This window comes from Zingiber officinale, chromosome 6B (assembly GCF_018446385.1).
Source record: "Zingiber officinale cultivar Zhangliang chromosome 6B, Zo_v1.1, whole genome shotgun sequence".
Taxonomy (NCBI): Eukaryota; Viridiplantae; Streptophyta; class Magnoliopsida; order Zingiberales; family Zingiberaceae; genus Zingiber; species Zingiber officinale.
In genome coordinates, this window is record NC_055996.1 from 118,663,579 (window position 1) to 118,688,447 (window position 24,869).

The following is a 24,869-nucleotide window of genomic DNA, read 5'->3' on the forward strand; positions in this document are numbered from 1 at the left end:
ACAATATCCGAAGCCAAAGAATTCTCTTCATGGTAAAAACCATCACAACCTTGAGTCTCGAAGTCGAACATACTTCCTATACAAGGAATGTCTTAATTTTATCAAAAAATTGGAAGAAAAAACTACAATATGCATTTCTTTCAACGAATGACATTTAGAAGCCCTTACATCCAAACAGCAAATATATCGAACAAAAACAAAGAAATTTGAGAACATCTGCCGTCACCTACAGCTGAAATTGTCAACATTTTGCAGAGACCGTCATACTCCTTTGTACAATGTATCCTTTCTGAGGTTGTTCTACCATTATTGACACTGACATCCATCTGGTTGCATCCACAACCTCTGCGCTAGAGATCTTTTAGTAGAAAAAATACTTGTCATGAGTCCGACTTAGATTTTGATACCAAGAACTTAGCAACTGCCTGATAAAGTTGTTCTTCTTCAAAGGGCTTAGAGACATATCCATCCATTCCAGATTGCATGCACTTCTCATATGTGGCTTGGATCACATCAGCAGTCATGGCGAGAATCGGCAGGTACCACTTAGCAATCGTAGATTCCTCCCCATATATAGAGTCTCCTTCATTCTTGATGCATTCATTTGCCATGCTCTCCATCGACCGTATAAGTTTAGTTGCTTCAAACCTGAAAAATAAACCTCTATGTGAGTTCATTAGCTGATTATCTAGCTTTGTTCTGTAGGTGTGAGATTCAAATAATAATGCAATTTACAGAATTTTCAATATTATCAAGCATTACATGACATGATTTTTCCCCCTTTTTGGTGATTGTTATCTAGCTTTGATCTGTAGATACATGTAACAGTTTCCTATTTTCTAATCACCTGCTCACCTCAGGCCTATCAGATATATAGTGATGCACGCCTTAGCTAGGAGACGTCTAGCATACAAACTCATTATGCAAGTAATCAAAAACACAAATTTTAACAGATTCTAGAAAGTTCCAATATTTAGTTTCGAGAAATAAAAACCGCTAATTGTGTGAAAAATAAAATTTTGATCCATACCCATCCATTTCAGGCATCTGAACATCCATGAAACAGGCATCAAACTTATGAGGCAGTTGGAGGAGTGAAACAGCATCTTTCCCACTTTCAGCACATTCCACCCTCGCTCCATATTTCTTAAGGATGCCTGCAGCAACTCTAAGATTTACTTTGTTGTCATCGACCACCAATATATTCTTACCTGCTAATAGAGTGTGCAGATTAGCTGGACCATTCAACATGTCTTTCCTTTGTGTCTTTTCTATACCAAGCACATGATGAAGGCATGCTGCTACGGTGCTTGCTCTGAGAGGTTTCATGATCACAGTATCGATAATAGAACCAGCTTTTGTTTTCTCAGATTCATGGGTCACCAAGAGTATGACCTTTGGCAATTCTAGGATGCAACCATTTTGCTTAAGTGACATCAGTTGATCATGCAAGTCAACATCCATACCAGTGTACCATGAGTCTTTTTCAACAAATATGATGTACGGTTGTCTCCTGGATAGAAATTACAGGAAAAGAAAGAAATAATCAAAATAACAACTGAGGAATATGAAAAGGACAAACATAGTAGCAAAATCCTGAATATTATAGTAATCAAAAGTGTTCATGCAAATAAATCAGAAAAGATTTTCAGTTAGTGATTGGGCATAACATGTCATTGAGCTAATTCTCTAATCTGAGCAGAGTGTGACAAATGGTACCAAAGCAAACCCAATTCTAAGTATGATGAAGTGTTAGGAAAAGGCTACTTGTATGATGGTGGAGTTACCACCAAAGTTGTCGATTAGGGATTATTCTACGCAGTAAGTTGGATTTTGAATCTTGAGGGAAATGTCAAGCCTAAAGTATGGAAGATGTTAACACCTTGGAGCAGTGCCCGCATGGTGAGTGTGGATTAGTGTTGATTTATATAAATTTTGATGATGGTGTGAAAATGTACCATATAATAAGCAAGGCATGGTACAATTCCACATAATCTGGTTCAGGCCAAAGTTAATAAAGAGAGCTAGTTCATATTGTTCATGTGGTAGTGGCTAGATCAGCAGCATGTCTTTCCATGATATTGATCAAGAAACCAAGGCAGTAATAGTATGCACTGAAAAATATACATCCTTCAATAGTGAGCAGAAAAAACATACACTGTGAGACGTACCCAGTTTTTAGACTACCATTCCGTCCAACCAAGGAAATTAATGCCGTCTTGACTGTTTCTGAAATGTCAACAGCTATGCCCAGCCTATTTAAATGGTACTGTGTTACAGCACTTCTAACTGGTTTGCCATCAATTAGGAACGCTTTCATTCCAGTAAACCCAGAAGGTAGAATCTCAAAAGGAGATCTCTTTGTCTCTGTAATTGTATCTTTATTGCAGCTCTTGACAACAGCACTAAATGTAAACGTACTTCCAACATTTGGTTGGCTGACGAAGCTAATTTGCCCGCCCATCAATTCAACCAGACATTTAGTAATGCTCAAGCCAATCCCAGTACCTCCATAGTTTCTGGAAGTTGAGCTGTCAGCTTGCATGAAAGGTGTGAAGACACGATCCTGGGCTCGTAAGGGGATCCCAATCCCTGTATCTTCAACGCTGACAATCAGAGTGACATTTTCCTCAGCTTTCTTGGATGTCACTTCACTTCCTGAGACCTCAGGTGCTAACTTTTCATCTGAAAGTAGAAGCTTGAAATTCTCCCAACTATTTCTAACATCTGGAGCTTGAAATCCACTCAAAGTATTAAAATTATGAACTTTATCTGCTCTTGTTTGCCCATTTAAGCCAGCATAAACTTCTTCTATCCCTGGATTTGAGTTCCCAACCAAATGGACTTGAACAAATATATGGCCCCTCTCAGTAAACTGTGAAAGTATGAATGAGTTATGAACAGGATATAAGCAAAACGACAGATCAATTGCTCCCTCAAAGTTTCAAGTTAGTCTACCTAAAGATAATAGGAAAAAATATTCCAGGACTTACTTTAACTGAATTCCCCACTAGATTTGTTACTATCTGCCGAAATCTCCCAGGGTCGCCAGTGACGACTTCTGGAACTTTATCAGATACAAATACAGCGAGCTGTAATCAGCCAACACATAAGAAACATACCAGAAATTGCATGCAGTAAATTCATTGATAAAACCATTTAGTCATGGAAAAGGAGAGAATAGAATAACTCAAAGAACTTCATCCTAAGGGACATAGGCTTACTTCAATGCCCTTCTCTCTTGATTTTGAAGAAAACAAGGAGATCACATCATCAAGGTTTGACCTCAAATCAAATGGAACTGCCTCAATCTCCAACTTGCCAGCTTCAATTTTTGCCCGGTCAAGAACTTCATTGATTAGTGAAATTAATGCCTTGCCACAAACTTGAGCAGTTTGAGCATAATCCTTCTGGGTTAAATTAAGGTCAGTATCCAAAAGCATGTCTAACATTCCTGCCATAAAAATTGACAATGGACAGTTTACACACTAGCAAATCATATAAATCCAAAAACTGACAGCAGAAAGAGGATCGATACCTAGTACACCATTCATAGGTGTTCTTATCTCATGCGATACAGTTGCAAGAAACTGTCATATTAGCAAAAGGAAAGAAATTAGAAATATGAAGAAAAGAGGAATTTCATGATCCAAAGGAAATGCCATACCTGAGATTTTGCAACATCTGCAGCCTCTGCTTGAACTTTTAGTTCTTCCATCTTCCGACAATCTTCTTTAACATTGTCATAACGATTCTTTGCAGTAAATACTATGTAACCACCAAGCATGATGATTACAAAGATACCAAATGGAGTTGTAATAGCAGACAGTGGAAGGGGAGGTTTTTCCCTGTACCTGATCAATACAGCCAATTATTTTAGCAAGCATGAAACGCCTGGGAAAAAAAAATTGCATGTGTAAACTAATTTGTAATACCTAACCTGCAATGCATTTGGTGCTTTCTGAATGGATCTCCAAAATCAAGCATGCTGACATGTGAAAGAGGCATATAACCCTCTGGATCTTGAGGCCCATACATGATCAGGGATTCAGTAGTATTGGTTATATCATAAACATTTACCTCAATATCTTGACTACCAGCAAGCTGCCTCAATAAATTTTCCACAAGTGACTCTACATCAAACGCACCCCCAAGATATCTGTGAGGAAGCAAGTATTTCAAGGTGGAAGATGGTAAAAGACTATTGGCTGAAGATAAACTTATAAAATAAAATGCTTGTATCTAGCAATACATAATAAAGGAATATAGCTAATATTAGGACTAACAGATTGCAGTTTAGACATATACAATACAACATTTAGATGTAATTCTCAACTTTTTAGAATCATCTACATGAATCTCCTGTCGATCAGATATATTGGGCTATATTGCTAGTAAAATCCATTTTATCAAGAAATAAGATATATTTTTAGTTTTTCATTTGAGTGATATGGCAAAATTCTAAACCCGTTCATGAAAAATGAATGCATTATTGCTAAGGCCTAGATTTGGCAACTTCTTCTTTGTTATTAGGCAGGTTTTCTCACAAGGCAAATTAAAATATACTTTTAAGCCATTAAATACTTGAAGGTATTAACCATAAATCAGATAGCATGTAGTGAAGATGTTAGTAGAAATTGAAGGCCGATAGAATTGGAATAAAGTAAGTACATGTATAAGACAATATCTCACCCTGCAGTTGTTTGCACACGTTGTTCTACTGTTGCATCCTCAGGAAGGCCGGCATAATATACTGGAAATGTCAAAACTACACCAAGATGATTCGACTTAAGAAGCCTAAAAGGTTTTGTGAGAACAGCTTTCCCAGTAGCCCTAGCCCGTAAAATATTCTCTCTATCCTCCTGTGTAAGAAGCAGGAATCAACAAAAGCTAAAGGAACAAAACCATTGCCAGAATTAATAAGTTGCCAAGTGCTAAACCTCGCTGGACATCATATCAAGTGCCCCGATATGAGATACAGTCTCCTGGGAATAAATTACGGGAGCATACTCATCCTGTATGGGTGATGGCTCTCTTTTAATGGTCATGATTGTCCACCCCTGTTGACTCTCAAATGTTTCCCTTTGGGAATGAACAACTCGCTCGGCATATGCTACCCCATTCAACAGAGGTCGTTCGAAGGCTGTTTTTGCAGTATAGTATGCAAACGTCTCCTGCATTTGAACTCAAATTAACTCAAGCACAATGTTCAAATAGGTAAAATAGAAGAGCGATTTAAACAATGTAGATTAGTAAACTATGTATCCTAAAAAAGAACTAGTGATATGTGACTTATCAAGAATCACAAAGGAATGTTTTTGCAGTGTAGTATGTGAGTGTCTTCTGCAATCAAACTAAAATTGACTCACACACAATGCTTGAGAAGGTAAGAACATATAACAGATTTAACCATTACAGACAACTAAAATATGCTTCCTATAAAATGCATAACTGATACCAGAATCTTGCATATGTTTATCCAATGGGTAGTAACAGAAGATACATTGTTTTTCAATATAAAGGGAGGACAAGATGGAAAAAAAAATAATGTCTAAATACATTTAACCCCCCCCCCCCCTATAATTTAAAAAATAAAACTCCGCCCGTGACGACCTAGTCATGGCCGGTCCCAAGCTCGGATAAAAGAGGAGGGTTGCGTTAGATTGTCAACCAGCATTAAAACTATGACAAATATTAAATGAATGGATCCATTATATTTAAAAAATAACATTTAACCCCAATTGACCAAAAGTCAGATGCGAGAAAACTTATAAAAGACAATTGTGTCCTTGTCCTTTTTTTTTTATCATTTTTTGATAATAACCTCAAGAGGAGAAAAAACACATTGAATTGACCATTATATCCTTTGGTAAAAACTCTCAAAAATTCATACATGCACCAGTATAAACAACAGAAAAAACAGCATAACTGAAAGGGATAACCAGCCAAAAACTCATTCCACCACCCTCTCACCAAACCAAAAAAGAGTTAGAATTATAAATTGATGAACCAAATCAAATGAAGATGGAACAAAGTTCATCATTAAAAATCTCCTCCGCATCATCAAATGTGGCATACAGTTAAGTAGTAGTGAAGTGGTGGTGTGGCAAAATTGCACCAATACGCACATCAAAGACATTACTGAAGGATTGTTGATGGTGAGAGAGGGGGTGAATCTCGTCCTTTTTAAACTTTCTTTTCTTTTGTTAAAATACGAATTCGCAGCGGAAATAAAATAAAGATAAAAAAAACAAGAGACAAATCTTTTTTACTTGGTTTGGAGCCTTGACGACTCCTACTTCAAGGTCCACAATCCTTACCGCTTTCATTGGACAATTCACTATATGAATGATAATACAAGTACAGGTATAATGGAATTTAAATACAGTTATACCGACAACGAATGAAATAACAAGAGGCGTAGGTTGTCAGTGAGCTTTCCGACGTCATAGGAACAGAGCTTGCACATGTAGCACAATAACAAATGACTTGATCAGAGATGTGATAATTAGCTCGGATCCTAAGTCCTTTCATAACCCTCGTTCAGTCGACAGATAAATTGTTCTGTCAACTGATCCTTTCCGTCGACTGAATGATCTATCAGTCGACGGATCTCTGATATTTCCTTGTGTGTTGTGATCCGATCTGTGTAATCCCGTAAATCAAGTTGTTCTGTCGACTGATCCGCCTGATTCGTCGACGAGACCTCTGGCCTTCCCTGTTTGCTTCGATCCAGTCCATCAGATCCCGTAAATCAAGCTGTTCTGTCGACTGAACCACCTGACTCGTCGACTGAACCTTGCTTTCCTTGTATGCTTTGATATGATCTGTTGGATGAGTTTTATCCATCAACTGAACACTCCGTCGACAGAACAATCTATGGATCCGTCGACCAAACCTTACTTTCCGTCAATGGAACATCAATTTATGCAAAACAGTGTTAGTACAATAGCACAATATTTTTCAAGCAAAAACAGAGTTTAGAACAGATATAATATGCAATATGAAGACAGTAAGAACTGTCTTGATCTCAACTTAGAAACCTCCGTCGATTTCTTTAGTTAGATCAGTACCTAAGGTTTATCTCTAATGGGACACGACCTCACTTCATTATCTCCATAGTTTACCTTAACTCACCTGCCAAACATCGGATCCTCCAGACTTGTTTGGACTTTCTCTGCTCAATGTATGATCGTCTGATCCACTAAGACTTTTCATGCAATACTAAATTAGCACAATAGCAATAATAGTAATGCAAAATAGTGTTGGTAAAACTATACTTAGGTTTATTAAAATCCACTGATCCGATTGACCGTGCATGGTCGACCGGAAACCATTCGATCACACATGCTTGAAGTTCACTCCTTCAAGACTTCTCACTACCTAGGGTTACCTCCCCTAGGGTTCCATTTTCTGACTTCACTCACCAAGGCTTTCACCACCTACCTTCACTCATTAGGTCTTTTACCACCTAGTTTCACTCACTAGGGCATTTACTTGGAGTTCACTCCTCCAAGACCTAGAGTTACCTCCCCTAGGGTGTGTTTGGTTGAGAGTTATCCTAGATAATCTTGGTTATCCATCTAAGGTTATCAACGAAAACCTGTTTGGTTTAGGCAATCGGTGATTCCTGAGTAATGAGTAATGATCAATGCCCGACACGTCCGCAAAAGGAGGGCATGCAACCCGGAATTGGAAAACCTCAGTTGTTTTTCTTGATTCTGGGGTTAACAAAAAAATTTTGCCAAAAATATCCTCTGATACTTATACTTGGGGGCAAAAATACCTCTAAAATTTTTATAACAAAAATTCCATTTTAAATTATAAAAACTAAATAAAAAATAAAAATATGTGTTATTTTATTGAAAAAATAAATTTTAATTTTTTAAAATATAGTAAAGTTAAAATAATGTAATTTTTTTTTAAAAAAAAGTAAAGTTAAAAAATCGTAAAGAACGTAAACTTAAAAAAAAATGTAAACTTCAAAAAGAAAATAATAATAATAATATACATTATTGATTCTGTAACTGAGGTAATACAGTAAAATATTAAATTAGGTTATACATTAAAATCTTTAAGCAAACAAGTTTTTGTTACATTACCTAGGTTGGACCAAACAATATTAGATTATGTTTTATTCTCCATAACCTTGGTTATGTGATTACCTGGTAATCACATAAGCAAGATTATACTTGATAGCTTGAACCAAACGTACCCCTAGGGTTTTCCTCTTTACCTAGGGTTACTTCCCCCTAGAGTTTTTCTTCTTGCCAAGCATCAGGTCACCTTGACCTGCTTGGACTTAACCAAGCTCCATTAAACATATTGTCAACCTTGTCAGTCATCTAGTCAACCACTTCTTGTTAGTCATCTAGTCAACCTTGACCTTACTAGACTTCTCACTTAACTAGGTCAACCTTCACCAAGCTCCATTAAACATATTGTCAAACATCAAAACCTTGGAGGTTGATTGCACCAACAATTACAAAATCTAGGAAGGAAGTTCATAAGTCACAAGGTTAGTGCTCAAACATCTTAATATACCACATAAACTCAAAACTACTAACATATAATGGATGTCAACTATTATTTGCATGCAGAAAAATGGTGAATGTGGGTTCTTCCGGTGGATGGATGAAATAGAAGAAGCACAAGAAATGGGTTCTTTCAGTAGTCTTTATAGAAAGAGTTGATCTTGATTATATGTGTGTTAGAGTTACAAGATGTGTTAAAGCAGATGATCCTAATTATAATTAGCACATAACTCTAACACTTAATTTCATGTGTTTCTTCTTCTATTTCATCCATCCACCGGAAGAACTCACATCTACCATTTTTTTTGCATGCAAATAGTAGTTGACATCCATTAGATGTTAGTGGTTTTGGATTTATGCGGTATATTAAACCTTATAGTCACAATAGACCATAAACTTCCTTCCTAGATTTTGTAATATTTTTGATGTGCGTATTGGTGGTATTTTCCCAAACCAACACTTCACTTCTACTTCATTGTATGCCACATTTTATGATGAGGAGATTTTTAATGATGAACTTTATTCTATCTTTATTTGATTTTGATTCATCAATTTAGAATTTGAGCTCTTTTTGGTTTGGTGAGGGTAGTGGAATGAGATTTTGGCTGGTTATCTCTTTCAGAATTGCTACTTTTATATTGTTTATGCTGATGTAGGCATGAATTTTGTAAAGATTTTTACCAAAGGATATAATGATCAATTCAATATGTTTTTTCCCTCTTGAGGTTATTATCGAAAAATGATAAAAAAAAAACAAGGACACAATTGTCTTTTATATGTCTTCTCATATCTTACTTTTGTTAAATGTTATTTTTAAAATACAGAGGGGCAAAATACTACTTAGATAGAAAACACAAGGGGTTAGTATTTAGCCTAAGTAAAAAGAGTATTAATGCAGGTAGCTATCAAACATGTCTGGAAAAAAATGAACAAGAGAAAATTAGGAGAAACGCATCTTTATCCTCACATTTCCAAGAGAGGTAAAAGGAAAGAACTAGAGGATCAACCAAACAGGAGAAACACAGCATAAATACCCAATCAATTAAGAGAAGAAGAAGAAGGAACAAAAGTGGAAATGAATAATGACCAAGACCTCTACTTGTCCCACCTGATCAAGGGCTGGTGGCTGCTTCTGGTAGTAGAAAGTGGAGATGAGGATGCCGAGAGCGTGCACATGGTTGACGCTTACAGCAAACTGGTCCTGAATCATCCTCGCACGCTCCTCGCACATGCTCACCAGCGCTTCCTCCGCCTTAACCATGTTCTCCCTCCGGAAGTAGCAGTGCGACGCCAAGAACACGCCCACCGCAATCGCCACTCCGCCAACCACCGCTGCCCTCCGCCTCCACCACCACATCATCTTCCTTCTGTCCTCCATGAATGCCCTCTTCTTTTTCCGACTCAAAGTCGCACCACCAACCTTTTGCAAAATTCCCACCTTTGGATCTGCTTTCTCGCTCTGCGGCGGGGGAACGTCCAAATTGCAGTTTAGCTTGGTTTGGCTCCAAGCAAACAGCATCAATTCTTGTGTTGATTTGCGGGAAAGAGGATGAAGGCGTGGTTAAGACCTTCTTAAAAGGGGGAAACCCCGCTTATCCCAATGGCAATGAGCGAGACAGCCAGCTCGCCTCTCTCTCTTCTCTGGTTTTCTTCTCTGCTATCTCTCTCTCTCCTCCATTAAAAAAATACAAAGCGAAGGCGAGTCAAGTTGTGGTTTGGTACTGGCGACAACAACTGAGCACGTTCGTCTCTCTCCCGACTCCCGTTCCACTCTGTATTAAAAAGCTCGAAGGGGAAGAAACACAACCTTCAAGCTCAGAATTGAGATTTAAGGGTAGAAGCGTAATTAGCATAAAAAATGGAAATAAAAAAAAAATCTGGTCTTCCTCCGCAACCGGAGCACAATTACGCGAGAAGCTTACAATACTTTGGAGAAAAATCGCTTTCCCAGAGCGGTAGCGTCGAGGATTTAGCTCAATATAAAATCCCGCTTCTTCCGCTTCCACCGACCTCCCACTTCCCAATCCTAACCTACGGTTCCAAAAAAAAAAAAATCTTGTTCTTCCCTCGCTCTCAGCGATTTGTTTTTAGTTGCAATCTACCTGTTCTTCAAAGGAATCCCTAATGCGATTGGCTTCCACCTCCAAGACCAGATTTTGCAAGACAGTCTCAAGTATGCTAGCGAGCGGCGACCAAGAAGCCCCCCTCTCGGATATTTACCTTCACCCGAAGCAACTTCGGGTTCCAGGTCAGCTCCCGCTCCAAATGCGGTGATCGTGAAGACCTTTTCGTTGTCGAAAGAGATATCCAGAGCTCGAAAGATTAGGGTTTTAGTAGTTTCCCACCACCGCGCAGGGCCACATGGAAGCGAGGGGGAAAGAACACGTTGACCTCCGATCGCAGCCGTCAGCGACGGGCTTTGAGCCCGTCTCCAGGTTATAGACGAATAGTCCTTTATTAAAATTAATATCGTAATTTTTTTCATTTAACTAATTTAATTATTATACTTTTATTATTCACTATCGTTTTTATGTGTCTATTTAGTTTCGGCAATTTATTAATGATGCATCAAAAATTTTAAATTCACCATATGCACATATTATTTTGGTATTTATTAAAAAAGCGTACACATTTAAGTTTACTTTCCATTCTAACCAATCTATTTTTTTTATCCATTTTTTGCTCTATTATTTTTTTCTATTTCCTCTCTCGCCCTCTTCAAACTTAAGAATTTAGGTAAAATCATTAAAATAGTCATAAAATTGATAAGATTTTATATCATACTTTAAATCAATTTTAAAAAAACATGATATATTCTTTTTAATTGATCATTAAATATTTTAATCTAAATTATAATATAAATCTATATATATAACACTTTAATTCATACAATCATAAACTACTCATAATTTTAAATTTTTAAACGACCAAATATTTACCATGAAAAAATAACATAAACATAAATTTAAGTCTAAAGCTTAAGTAAAATTTAAGTCTAAAGCTTAAGTAAAGATAAATAAAACACAAGATAACAAATTAATATAAATCATTCATAGGCAAATACAAATTTAAAATTATCCCAAAACGATATCATTTTGTCCAAAATAGTTCCCTTTTATTAATGACACAAAATCGGTAAAATTATTTCAAAAATCATGTTTTTACAAGTTTAAATGTAATTTTATGATTTTGATCTGATTTTACGATTTTGTTCCGATTTTACTTTAATACACGATTTTATTACGATTTCACTCGATTTTCATAAGTAAACTCACGATTTTGTATGAGTTTACGAGTTCACTCGCGATTTTGATAACATTGGATTGACCTTTTATAATATTTTAATATATTTGAAGAAATCGAAATAAATAATAGATAGTATATTTGAATTTCTTGTAACTCCAGAAATTTACAGGAACTGAAATAGATGAAATTTGATATCTCTAAATCAGTGTATTTTGACCGAAACCCTCTAATTAACCTAGAGAGCTCTGATTGTACTTATTTCAGTTCATGTGGATTTCTGAGGTTATAAGGAGTTCAAATATACTATCTATTATTTATTTTAACTTCTTGGAAGTGTTAAAATATAATAAGAAAGAATCGTCAAAATTCTTCATATTAGACCTGATATGTATCATATCAAGCCCAGCGTGGGTCTGATATGGAATCATATCAAGCTCAATATGAGTCCGATAAGGAATGATATCAGGCCTGCGTTGATCCTGATATGATTCCATATGAGACTCAATATTAAAAATTTTTGATGATTCTTTTTTATTACATTTTAACAGAAGCTGAAATAAATAATAGATAACATATTTGAACTCCTTGCAACTCCAGAAATCCATAGGAATGAAATGAATACAATCGGAACTCTCTAGATCTATCAATGGATTTCAATCAAAATCAACTGATGGACCTAGAGATCTCAAATTATATCTATTTCAGTTTGTATCGATTTATGAAATTATAAGGAGTTGAAATAATATTTCAAGTTAATTAATATTCTTGAATATACGAGGATATTTAAGTCATTTTTTGCTTTATGATGGTAAATTAAAGCTCATTATATTACATGTTGGGATAGTTTTGGTAAACTACAACTGGAAAATTCAGATAATGATAGAAGGAATAAATGCGATGGCAGAAAAAGAACTATACGCATGAATTTTGATTGCAGAAAATAGCAGGTGAAAAAAAGGCAACCTGTAAAACCTATTGTCAAAACCTCACACGATGCATGGAGTACATGAGCACAATACTCCATTTTGCTTCAACATTTTCCGAAGATATGGCAACGCTAACCAAGGTTGGGGAAGATTTAGAAATACTAAATCTGCAGCTCCACAGAATTCCTCAGGAAATCTTTGTTTGAACAATTTAGGTGTGTTAGATTTTAATATTTAGGTAAAGATTTAAATTAGATTATTATTATATTTGATATGTATTATGAGTCTACAGGATATCGATATAATAAGAAAAGTCTAAGTGTGATATTAACAAAGAAGAAAAGTCTAAGAGTAGTCTTGACAGTTTAAGTTCAAATATGTAGTCTTGGCAACATAAGTCTAAGTATGACTTGGTAATGGTTGAAGTCCCGGACGTGAGGAGCCTCTTGGTAAAGAAAAATCCGACAACTAGGACAAGCTCAAAGGAAGTTCCAGAAGACAAGCTAAGGCGCGAAGGATGGGAAGAGATTCGAGGGACGCGAGGCTGATGGAGGAGATTAGAAGGCTAGATCTAGGTTGGTCGGACAAGGACAGAGTGTTGAGTGAATGTCAAAATCCTAGGGTTAGGGTTTTACCAGTCGACTAGTAACTAGACCAATCGATTGGCAACTGGACCAGTCGACTAGGCTAGGACACAAAATATTTCTGTATCCGACGGTTGTGAAAATAGTAAACTGGTACAGTAGAAGTTATTGTAGCGATTACTGTAGCAGTTACTGTAACAATTACTATAACAATCGACTAATACTTCCATCAGTCGACTGGGATCGAGCCGTTAGTATGTAACGATCGAATTCCACAGAGAACCAGTTGACTAGTGATTTTACCACTCGATTGGTGGCGGAAAACACAGCTAGGTGTTTCTTCCCGAGCTCTATTTTAGAGAGCTCAGGGTACTTGGCTAAGGTTAACGAAAATAGAAGTAGTTAACCCTTATTAGAATCTACCAAGCTCTTATGTGATCAAGTGTGCTTGTGCGAGGTTGTGACAAGATTTCTCCACCCACAAGGAGTTATTTGAGCTCGCCATAGTTTTCTAAGGAGTCATCCACCGACGAATCGAGATTATCCATCTTTCAAGCAGTCGTGGAGTAGGAGCCTTAATCTCCGAACTACGTTACATAAACATGTCATTGGGTTTGTGTTTCTTATCTTGTATTGCTTAGGATTTAGCTTCCTTATTAGTATTTTATTTTGTATTTCCCCTGCGTACTAACGAATGTAGGAAGCGACGATTTGGGTGATAGACTATTCACCCCCCTCTAGTCAGGCATCAAGGTCCCAACAATTGGTATCAGAGCGGGTCATTCTTCTATGGACTAATCACCAAGGGAGCAAAGCGCTAGAGGAAGATGGAATGTGAAGGTCCGCTAGGATGGGATATTCAAATCTCACCTCTATATGATCGAGAAGACTTCGAGTATTGGAGGAAGCGGTCGGAGACTTGGTTCTAAATGGATTGGGACCATTGGACCACATTATAAGATCCTTTCGAGGCTCCAATGGACAAGAAAGGAAAACGCCTCCAACCTCAATATTGAACCAAGGAGAAAAGGAAGCAATCGAAGGCGGATAAAGAGGTAACGAAAATTCTATTAAATTTATTACCTCCTAACATTTTGTTGAGTGTAGGTAATTACGAGAACACAAGTGATCTTTGGAAAAACATCATTGTATTCCATGAAGATCCTACAAAACTCCAAGGAGTGGAGGAGCCCAAGAAAAAGGGCTCATTGGTTCAAGAGGAGAAGGACCAATCGGATGTTGACATATGTTCAACATCCGAGGAGGAGAAGGAAGATGAGGAAGTGTCATCCATATCTTCAAGGGAGAAGGATGTCAAATCGTCCACATCTTCGAAGGAAAAAGAAGAAGAGCAATCCAAGGAAGAGGATGTCTTAGAAGCTCAACCTTCAACCGTGCCCACCGAGAAGAGCACTAAAGCCCACATCAAATGCTCTGAGTGCCGAGAGATGGGACACCACAAGAGTAGGTGTCTTTCACTCAAGAAGATAAATGAGATAAACTCTAAATCCAGTAAAGTTCTTTTGAAGACTAACATAGGTTGTAGGGATGGTGCTAAGGAGAAGAGGCACATTCAATGCTTTACATGTGGTGAGCTAGGCCACTATCACACGAAGTGGCCAAGGAGAGGAGAGCTCAAGAAATTGGCACACTTGAAGAAATGGGAGAAGAAGGGGAGCTCAAGTCAAAGGAGAGCTCCAAAGGTAAAAGGGAAGGTAATCCCTAATTTGAAGTTTAATCTAATTTCAAATTTCTTCGTGCTTATTAGGAATAATAAAAATTATGTATCCATGCATAATTATGGATTTAGGTATAATGATATGAATAAATTTAACACGATAGATAACCCTAGGAAATCAAACACTAAGGTTCGACCTAAAAAGAAACAACCTACCTTGCCTAAGAAGAGGAAGGTGGTTGAAAACCCAGACATTAATCCCAAGAAGGGGAGACATATGCCTAGGAATGGTAGGTCTAGGAATGCAAAGGTGGGCATGTTGATTCTAGGGTTAGAACCCTAGAATTGGAAAATCAAACCTTGAAAGCAAGACTTAAGGAAATAGAGAAAGTCCTAGATAGGTCCATTATTGGATTAGAGAACTTGATATGTGTTTGGGTGGTCAAAGACCCAAAAATATCAAATTGGGTCCCTCCAAGACCAAAAGGAGATCAAGTGCTAGAGTAGCGCATAACATTAATAAGAGAGGAGTGACCAAGGACAAGAGAGTGTCATCCAAAACCAATGAGAAGAAATATGTTAGGGTTGCATATAATTATGACAAGGATGAGGTGTCCAAAGTTAAGGACAAGAATAGATTAACCAAAGACAAAGTGTCTAAGGTTAAGAAAGTCAAGTTTGTAGGGCAAGTGTCACCCGAGGTGCATGAAGTAGCCTAACCATAGTGAATGAGTCACCTAGGGAGATGGCTAAGGATAAAATATCTAGGGGGAGCTCGAAGAGTCTTTAGGACATATGATAAATGGATCTCAAGCGGACCATGCTTGGGACTCAAGATGGGTCATTAAATGCGCCAAAGTGATATGGAAACGGATTTGAGTCTCAAATCTAAGAAATTGGCACAATTGAGTTGTGATTCATGCATGAAATCTAAAATGGTATTCATATTTCATGAAAATTGATTTTAGATGTATAGATGTCATATAAACTAATGCAAGGGATGCATTGTGGTTTAGTGTGGCAGATACATTAAGAGGAAGTCAAAACTAGGACTTAAAGTTAAGGTTCAATTGAACAATTTAGATAGTTTTGAATTTGGTGTCAATCTTAGGATCCGTAATCAATATATTTTTTCAAGTAGATATTGGTAAAATAGACCTCTTCATAAAATTTAGAATTTTTTAGAGGTCTGTGGAATTTCTGGTGCATTTCTGAAGTTGAGTCAAAAATATTATTTTTGGCTGAAATAGTGTACCAGTCGACTGATACAATTACCAATCGACTGGTAATACTGTTCACGAGCACAGAATATCTCTGTGAGCTCGTTTTGAAGTGAGCAGTCAACTGGGGTTAATAGCAGTCGACTGATACAGTCTGAAAATATGTTTTAGCAATAAGAAATGATCAAAAGGATGATGAATATGTATATAATCTTATGGGAGATTAATACATGATGTTTATGATCATTAGAGGTTAAAGAGTCCAATAATTGGGATATTATTGGAGCTCTTTTTGATATATGGTAAAGGGAGAGAAGTGTTGGGTTTAAGTGAGAAACTTACACGCCCTAGTAAGAAACCTAGCTCAAGGGGGAGCTTAGGTGAAGGGAGAGCAATTGCTCACTTGTTGGCAAAGCGAGAGAAGTTTAACTTTACGAGAAATCCTAACTCAAGGGGTAGCTTAGGTGAAGGGGAAGCCTGGGGTTAGGTTTCATAACTTATGCATGAGTAGATATGCATGTTTATTTACATTGTTATTATATTTATGTTTCCCTAAGTTAAACGGGTTGCCAAATATCAAAAAGGGGAAGATTGTTGGAGCAATCTAGGTGCCCTAGGTTTTGATATTTTGGCAAAGGTTTAAGTTAAATTTATTATTATATTTGACATGTGATCCTGTCTGAAAATCGTGGAGACGGAAAGCTTGGGATGTGGCTGCTGCGTTGACTGGATGTAGACCATGCTCTGATTTACAAACACAAGAAACGTTAGTGCTGAGCCAGGGAAGGGGTCCCTGGCGTTAGCCCTCCGACGCTCAAGTCAGTCACCGACACGAAGAAGAAGACAGAACAACAGTGACGCAAGCGTAAAATAGTAAATAATGCGTACCTCCGTCAGTGTATGGATCCCCTTTTATAAAATGCCCTGGTGGGTGACGCAAATACTTTTCGAGGCATGGACACGTTCTCCCATTGGTCACAGACATGTTCTCCAATTAGTCTTGGGCACGTTCACCAATTGGTCGTGGGCACGTCTGTTAGAGCAATCTAGGTGTCCTAGGTTTTGATATTTGGACAAAGGTTTAAGTTAGATTTATTGTTATATTTGATATGCATTGTGAGTGTGCAGGATATAGGTACAACGAGGAAAATCTAAGTGTGATCTTGGCAAAGGAGAAAAGTCCAAGGATGAGTCTTGGCGGTGTAAGTCCAAGTATGTAGTCTTGGCAACGTAAGTCCAAGTGTGACTTGGCAATGGATGAAGTCCCGGAGGTAAGAAGCCTCTTGGCATAGGAAGACTCGACAACAAGGACAAGGCCGATGGAAGCTCTAGAAGGCAAGATGTGAAGGATGGGAAGACATCCAAGGGACGCGAGGCTGATGGAGGAGGCTAGAAGGCTAGGTCTAGGTTGGTCGGGCGAGGACGAGTGTTGAGTGATTGTACTCATGGCAAAATCGTATGTTTTTTAGGATTTACTGTAGCAGCACTGAAGCGACACTGTAACAGTATTGTAGCGATACTGCTACGATACTGTAGCAGTACTGTAGCAGTTGACTGGTATACTGTATCAGTCAACTGGTAGCCGACCGTTGGGTAACGGTCGGCTTCACTTGAAGGACCAGTTGACTTATGCATACACCAGTTGACTGGTAGCGGAAAAATAGCGGAAAAACCATGCTTGGGCATGGTTAACGAAATAGATGTGGTTAACCCCTATTAGTAGTCTTCCAAAGCCTCCAAGCTCTTCTTGTGATCTAAGAGTATTTGGATCAAGGTTGTGGTGAGGTTTCTCCACCAAGAAGGAGGTTTGAGCTAGCCGGAGGTTTCCGAGGAGTCATCCACCTACGGATCGGGATAGTCCACCTTACGGGCAGCCGTGAAGTAGGAGCCCTAATCTCCGAACCACGTAAACGCCTTGTGTTACGGTTTGTTTTGTATTTTCTTATTATCTATAGGGTTTAGCTTTCTTCTTGTTAGTTTGTATTTTGTTTTCCGATGCGTACTAACAAGTATAGGAAGTGACAATTTGGGTGAGACGCTATTCACGTGTGGTGAGTGGGGACACTACCAAACAAAGTGTCCAAGGAGAGGAGACCTCAAGAAATTGACGCACTTGAAGAAGTGGGAGAAGAAGAGAGTTTCAAGGGTAAGGGAGGTAAACCCTAATTTGAATTCAAGTTCAAATTTAAATTCTTTCATGCATGCTAGAAATCATTTTCATTATTTACCCAAGCATAATCATGGATTTAAATATAATGATAGGAATATGGTTAATATAGGAGATAACCCTAGGAGACCTATTCATGCTAAATCTAGTAAGAGTAGACCTAATAAGACCCAAACCACTTTGCCAAAGGGAAAGAAAGTAGGTGAAAACCTAAGCATTAATCCCAAGAAAGAGAAACATATGTCTAGGAAGGTGGGTAGGTCTAGGGATGTCCAAGGTGGACATGTTGACTCTAGGGTTAGAACCCTAGAGTTGAAAAATCAAGCCTTGAAGGCAAAGCTTGAGGAAATGGAAAAAGTTCTAGAGAGGTTCATTATTGGATCTAAAGGACTTGACATGTATTTGGGGTGGTCAAAGACCCAAAAATATCAAATTAGGTCCCTCCAAGACCAAAAGGAGGTCAAGTGCTAAGGTAGCACATGACATTAGTAAGGGATGTGTGACCAAGGACAAGGGAGAGTCATCCAAAGTCAATAATAAGGAATATGTTAGGATGACATACAATTATGGAAATGATGAGATGTCCAAGGTGAAGGACAAGAAGAAACTAACCAAAGATAAGGTGTCTAAAGTTAAGAAGGTGAGTTTTGTAGTCCAAGTATCACCCGAGGTGCACCGAAGTGGCCTAACCATAGTGGATGAGTCACCTAGGGAGGTGGATAAGATTAAGAGCTCAAGGGGGAGCTCAAAGAGTATTTGGGGCATATGATAAATGATCTCAAGTGAACCAATATGTGTCAAAGGGATTAGAGATGGATTTGAGTCTCTACTGTAGTTGGTTGGCACAATTGGATTAAGTTTCATGCATGAAAATATGACATTGGGGTCATATTGCATGAAAATTAGTTTTTGATGTATAAATATCATATAACCCCATGCTAGGGAAGTATTGTGGTTTAGTATGGGCAGATACATAAAGAGGAAGTCAAAACTAGGAATTTAGGTCAAGGGTTCAATTAAACCATTTAGATAGTTTTGAATTTTATGTCATTCTTGAGATATGTGATAAATATATTTTTGTATATATTTTTCCCAAGTATACAAGGTTAAAATAGACTTCTCCACAAAATTTGAGAATTTTTGGAGGTTTGTAGAATTTCTTGTGCATTTCTGAAGTTGGTTGGAAAAGGCTGATTTTGTAGAAATATGGTACCAGTCGACTGGCGCAGATACCAGTCGACTGGTAACAGTATTTTTGAGCACAAAATGTCTTTGTAAGCTCATTTTAATGAGGGCATTCAACTACACAGAGGGCTCTGTGAGTTGAAATTGAAGGGGGCAGTCGACTGAAACCAGGCTGGAAGTATTTTTTAGCATTAGAAAGTGATTAAAAGGATGATTAACATGTATGTAATCTTATGAGGGATTAATACATGATGCTTATAGTCATTAGAGATCAAAGAGTCCAATAATTAGGAGATTGTTGGAGCTCTTTTTGATGTATGACAAAGGGGGAGAAGTTTAGATTTAAGTGGGAAACCTACACACCTTTGCAAGAAATCCTAGCTCAAGGGGGAGCTAAGGTGAAGGGAGAGTGATTGCTCATTTATTAGCAAAGGAGGAGAAGTTTATCTTTGCAAGAAATCCTAGCTCAAGGGGAAGCTTAGGTCAAGGGGGAGCCTAGAGATTTAGGTTCTATTATTTATGCATAAACTGATTTACATATTTATTTGCATTGCTATTACATTTATGTTTCCCTAACTTAAATGGGTTGCTAAACATCTAAAAGGGGGAGATTCTTAGAGTAATCTAGGTGTCCTAGGTTTTGATATTTGGACAAAGGTTTAAGTTAGATTTATTGTTGTATTTGATATGCATTGTGAGTGTGCAAGATACAGGTATAACAAGGAAAATCTAAGTGTGATCTTGGCAAAGGAGAAAAGTCCAAGGATGAGTCTCGACGGTGTAAGTCCAAGTATGTAGTCTTGGCAACGTAAGTCCAAGAGTGACTTATCAATGGATGAAGTCCTGGAGGTGAGGAGCCTCTTGGCAAAGGAAGACCCGACAACAAGGACAAAGCCGAAGGAAGCTCCAAAAGGTAAGACGTGAAGGATGGGAAACATCCGAGGGATGCGAGACTGATGGAGGAGGCTAGAAGGCTAGAAGGCTAGGTCTCGGTTGGTCGGATGAAAGCGAGTGCTGAGTGATTGTACTCAGGGCAAAATCCTATGTTTTTTAGGATTTACTGTAGCAGTACTGAAGCGAAACTATAGCAGTATTGTAGCGATACTGTTACGACACTGTAGTAGTCGACTGGTACACTGTAGCAGTGGATTGATATATAGTATCAATCGACTGGTAGCCGACCGTTGGGTAACAATCGGCTTCACTTGAAGGACCAGTCGACTGGTACATACACCAGTCGGTTGGTAGTAGGAAAACAGCTTAGTGTTTTCCTCTCGAGCTCTATTTAATAGAGTTTGGAGTGCTTGGACATGGTTGATGAAATAGAGGTGGTTAACCCCTATTAGTAGTCTTCTAAATCCTCCAAGCTCTTCTTGTGATCTAAGAGTATTGGATCAAGGTTGTGGTGAGGTTTCTTCACCGAGAAGGAGGTTTGAGCTCGCCAGAGGTTTTCGGGGAGTAATCCACCGACGAATTGGAATAGTCCACCTTACGGACATCCATGGAGTAGGAGCCCTAATCTCCGAACCACGTAAACGCCTTGTGTTACGGTTTATTTTGTATTTTCTTATTGTCTATAGGGTTTAGCTTTCTTCTTTTTAGTTTGTATTTTGTTTTCCGCTGCGTACTAACAAGTGTAAGAAGTGACAATTTGGGTGAGACGCTATTCACCCCCTCTAGCGGCATCAAGGTCCCAACAACGACCTCCTATTTGTCGTCGTACAATCCGCTTGTTGACCAGGCCCCATGGCGGCGACACTATCTCCCAAAAGGATATCCCAAGATAGGTCAGCGATCCCGCTGATCGGCCGAGCGAGATAGCCGCTCAGCCCAGTGCTCCTTTGCTTAGCCAAGTATTTCTCTGCTCAGTCGGACTCAACTACTCTTCCGTACGGCAACGAGTCTTGATAATATGTTCTCACCCGATCGGAATAACGCTCCGGTCATCTCAACGCTCCTCTGCTCTGTAACGAACTTCTGATGGTCTTGACCCACGGGCTCTTCGCTTGGCCTATCCCTTTGTCGATCGGGCAAAACATGCCTGATCGGCCCATAATGTAGAGCTCTGCTTGGATACCTTTTAATGGGCCCGTTGGCCCTCTGGCATTGACCTCCTTAACTTTGACCTTCACGTCCTCCTTTAACCCACACTTAATGGGCCCCTTTTATCACAGCATCACAAGTCTTTCCCTCAAGTCTAGTCGAAGAAGGCTACAATTCTAACTGACTAGACAAGTAGTGCCTTGGGTAACCTCCGCGATCGGACACTCTCTGTGCTCTAGAAGATGGTCAGTTAATATCTACTAATTGCCATTCAGAGGTAATGAGCGGCGAAGTTTGGTCGCTAATTCGGCGATTTAACTCGCCGATCGACCATTCCTTTTTTGGCCCGAACTTCTGATCGGATCACATTATTTCGTCGTATTGCTTTATATGTTGGCTTGGGCGTGTAGATGCCGCTCGGATCATACCTCATAAGCTTAGTGTTGGATCGACTGCTCGGCTGTATCATAGTCAGATATCTGTGCCAATCAGGATGGTTGATGCCAACACTTAGCGAATTTTTCCATTTCTCTAGACTTTCTTGTTTGGGCGCCCAACGATAAGAGCTAATGTCCTCTCAATTTCTAGAAGACCGTGCAAATCTCTGCTCATTATGGCCTAGCACGCCGCCCATGCCTTTTGATTAAACCTCATTAATGCTCTGCTATAACTTGCTGCCACGTGTCCCACCTTCTGTTGCCGCATGCTTGACGTGATAGGTGGATATCCGCTGGTGATGTGACGTCGCCTTTTCAAATTCTACGGCCAGATCTTCTCCTGGTTTTTCACAACCCTTGATCGGACGGCTCAGGGCAATCTACCACGATGTTTATAAACATTACTTCGCGTCACTGTCGTCTTTGTTCCTTGTGTTTTCATCTTCGAGCAGTCTCTGTGACGTTTCTTCTCCTCTTCTTCTCTGGCGACCATCTTCAGTAAGCTTCTTCTTATTTTCCTTCATTGAATCCCTTCGTTGCTTCTTCTTGAATTCTTTATTTTCGATGGCCGACTTCGCGCAACCTCATGTGCCCATCCCCGAGCTTTGGTACATTTCCACCGAATTTAGGTTTAACGGGGAGGAGATAGACCAGCTTAAATCCATATACCATTTTTCATCTAATTACTAGATTGTCATTCCCTGTACCTATGACCGGTCGCACGAACTGCCAGTCGACTTTTTGACCTTCTTTAAGGACTAGTTTTGTGCGGGCCTTCATTTTCCCATTCATCCCTTCTTTTCTACGGTCTGTAAATATTTTCGTATCTCCCTACATCAATTAATGTCAAACTCTTTTAGGTTGTTGTGCGGTGTAGTAGTTTTCTTCCGCTTGCACGATATCCCTTTGACGCCTCGGGTTTTCCATTACTTCTATTATCCTAAGTTATCTGAGCCCGACACCTTTTTATTCCGAGCTCGTGTGGGCTCAGTCTTCTTTGACAAAATGTCGACCTCCAAGAAACATTGGAGGAAATACTATTTCTTTGTTCATTTTCCCGAGCGGCTCGACTTCCCGACCGGCTGACAGATGGAAGTGATGTAGCTTCCGTCACTCAAGACGTACCGAAGCCGATCAAACTATCTCTAAGAGGCGTCCAATTTAGTCGGTCAGAAGTATCACATCCACTGACTGCTGTTAGAGGACGTCCTGTATATGTTCAGCCTAAGCCCGATCGAAACACGGCTGTCGTCCAGCTTAGGTATGCTCTTTCTTCTCCTCATCTTTGAATATAACTGATGTTCTTCCTTTTTGTAGCCCACATCATGCTGAGGGCACGTTTGGCTAGCAAAAGCAGACTTGCGGATGCAGACATCAACGTCGCGAGAATGACCGAGTTGGAGAGTCGCGACTTACAGTCGGTCATTCACTCTAATGACCCGCTCGGCGGGGCGGAAGAGACACACTCGCCGCCCAGCAAGGGTGGACGGAGTCAGGCAACGACTAGTGGATCCGCGGCTGCTACAGGTGACCTTCCTCCCGAACAGCCTTCAATGTTGCTGATCATAGTGGCTTCAGAGTCGGCCACCTCCAGCGAGCCTCTGACATGACGCAAGAGGCGCCGCAGGGAAGCTTCCTACTGCTCCGCCACTTCTACCCTACAAACCCCCGCTAGTACCGCTTCTCTCCCATCATCTGAACAGGATGAGACATCGACGCCCATTCTTCCTGAGCAGGGAGCCGCAGCGCTCCATACTCCTCTATCCTCCGATCGGATGTCTTCGCTATCCGGGCTGTCATCGGGGACTATCTATGCACCTCAAATCACCTTCATGCTACCACAATCCTCACCGGCTACACAAGTATCCATCATCTGGCCGCCCCCGATGTCCAAGTCTACTAGGAGAGCGACTTCTGAGCCTTCCAATCCGAGCGGCCAGAGGCAAGTAACGGTCATCATCCATTTTCCCACTGATGAATGGCGTAACCCGGACGACGTTGAGTCCCGTACCCCCGAGCACCATATTCGGATTCAAGGGCCGCTAGCACAAGTATGGGTCGATGCCCGAGCTAGCATGACGGTCATCTCACTGGGGAAGCTTGCGAATAGCCAAACCCAGACGACTACTGGGGTACGTATGTTGCCTTTATACTTACTTTCTTTCATCCGTTCGACACTTACAATCTGATTGTTATTGTAGTATTGGGTAAAGAGTCTAGCCATGTGCCAAAGGCTGACCTTTCTGGAGCATGAAGTCCAATAGCTGCACGCTCTGAGCGACCAATTAGAGGTCGCTCAGGCACACACGGAGCAGCTGGCTACTAAGGCAGCCTAATTGAAAGCTGATCTGAATAAGAGCTCTAAGCTGCTGCAAATGGAGAAGGCCAAGAGTGCTGAGCAGGCTTCGCAACTGGCGAAGCTCAATAAGCAAGCTAGCTCCTTTGAAACGAAGATCAATTCAACCAACGTCCAGAAGCTCCGAGCCATCGAGGACCTGGATATCAAGAATAAGGAGGCTCGGGTTTTGGCTCAGAATCTTAAGGAGGCTGAGGCCGTATTGAGCGTCGAGCGGGAGAATCGATCGACAAAGCAAGCTACGACGAAGGTTCAGCTCGCTGCTAAGGATGCTGAATTGGAATCGTTGAAAGCCGAGTTGGAGGCACCCCAATCAGCTCTCCAAATTTATCAAGATGAAAAGCCTAGTCGGTTCAGGGTTTTGAGGCGAGATTACCTCCGCTTGGACCCATTCAATGACCGACTCACCGGCAGGGCGCTCCGCCTCTTCAACCTCGCCATTGATGGGACGCTCAACTAGCTGAAGGATGGTGGCTATCTTCCATCCGCATTG

At 39.7% G+C, this 24,869-nt stretch overlaps 2 protein-coding genes across 2 annotated transcripts; both read right to left on the reverse strand.

The window, feature by feature from the left end:
* Positions 1-30: 30 nt before the first annotated feature.
* Positions 31-10,942, reverse strand: LOC121989232 (probable histidine kinase 6). Its single transcript, XM_042543143.1, has 11 exons — positions 9,643-10,942; positions 4,941-5,174; positions 4,693-4,862; positions 3,941-4,159; positions 3,668-3,854; positions 3,539-3,590; positions 3,225-3,454; positions 2,994-3,092; positions 2,172-2,875; positions 1,031-1,513; positions 31-648 (listed from the first exon to the last, which is right to left on the reverse strand). Exons 1-11 carry the CDS (start codon positions 10,051-10,053, stop codon positions 381-383), a joined length of 3,057 nt encoding a protein of 1,018 aa, XP_042399077.1. The 5' UTR covers positions 10,054-10,942; the 3' UTR covers positions 31-380.
* Positions 10,238-23,977, reverse strand: LOC121991459. The gene is made up of 3 exons (XM_042545457.1): positions 23,849-23,977; positions 10,637-10,986; positions 10,238-10,565 (listed from the first exon to the last, which is right to left on the reverse strand). The coding sequence occupies exons 1-3, from the start codon at positions 23,975-23,977 to the stop codon at positions 10,238-10,240; spliced, it is 807 nt and encodes a 268-aa protein (XP_042401391.1).
* Between the last annotated feature and the right edge of the window lie 892 nt (positions 23,978-24,869).

Excerpts from the sequence above, each read along its gene's own strand:
- LOC121989232 (XM_042543143.1), bottom strand. The coding sequence starts at position 10,053 with ATGCTGTTTGCTTGGAGCCAAACCAAGCTAAACTGCAATTTGGACGTT. Across the intron at positions 2,876-2,993 it reads TAGTGGGGAATTCAGTTAAA|TTTACTGAGAGGGGCCATAT; the intron begins GTAAGTCCTGGA and ends ATACTTTCACAG. Across the intron at positions 1,514-2,171 it reads AATGGTAGTCTAAAAACTGG|GAGACAACCGTACATCATAT; the intron begins GTACGTCTCACA and ends ATTTCTATCCAG.
- LOC121991459 (XM_042545457.1), bottom strand. The coding sequence starts at position 23,977 with ATGACCGTTACTTGCCTCTGGCCGCTCGGATTGGAAGGCTCAGAAGTC. Across the intron at positions 10,987-23,848 it reads AGGATTGTGGTAGCATGAAG|GACTATTCGTCTATAACCTG; the intron begins GTGATTTGAGGT and ends ATTTTAATAAAG. Across the intron at positions 10,566-10,636 it reads GGGATTCCTTTGAAGAACAG|GTTAGGATTGGGAAGTGGGA; the intron begins GTAGATTGCAAC and ends TTGGAACCGTAG.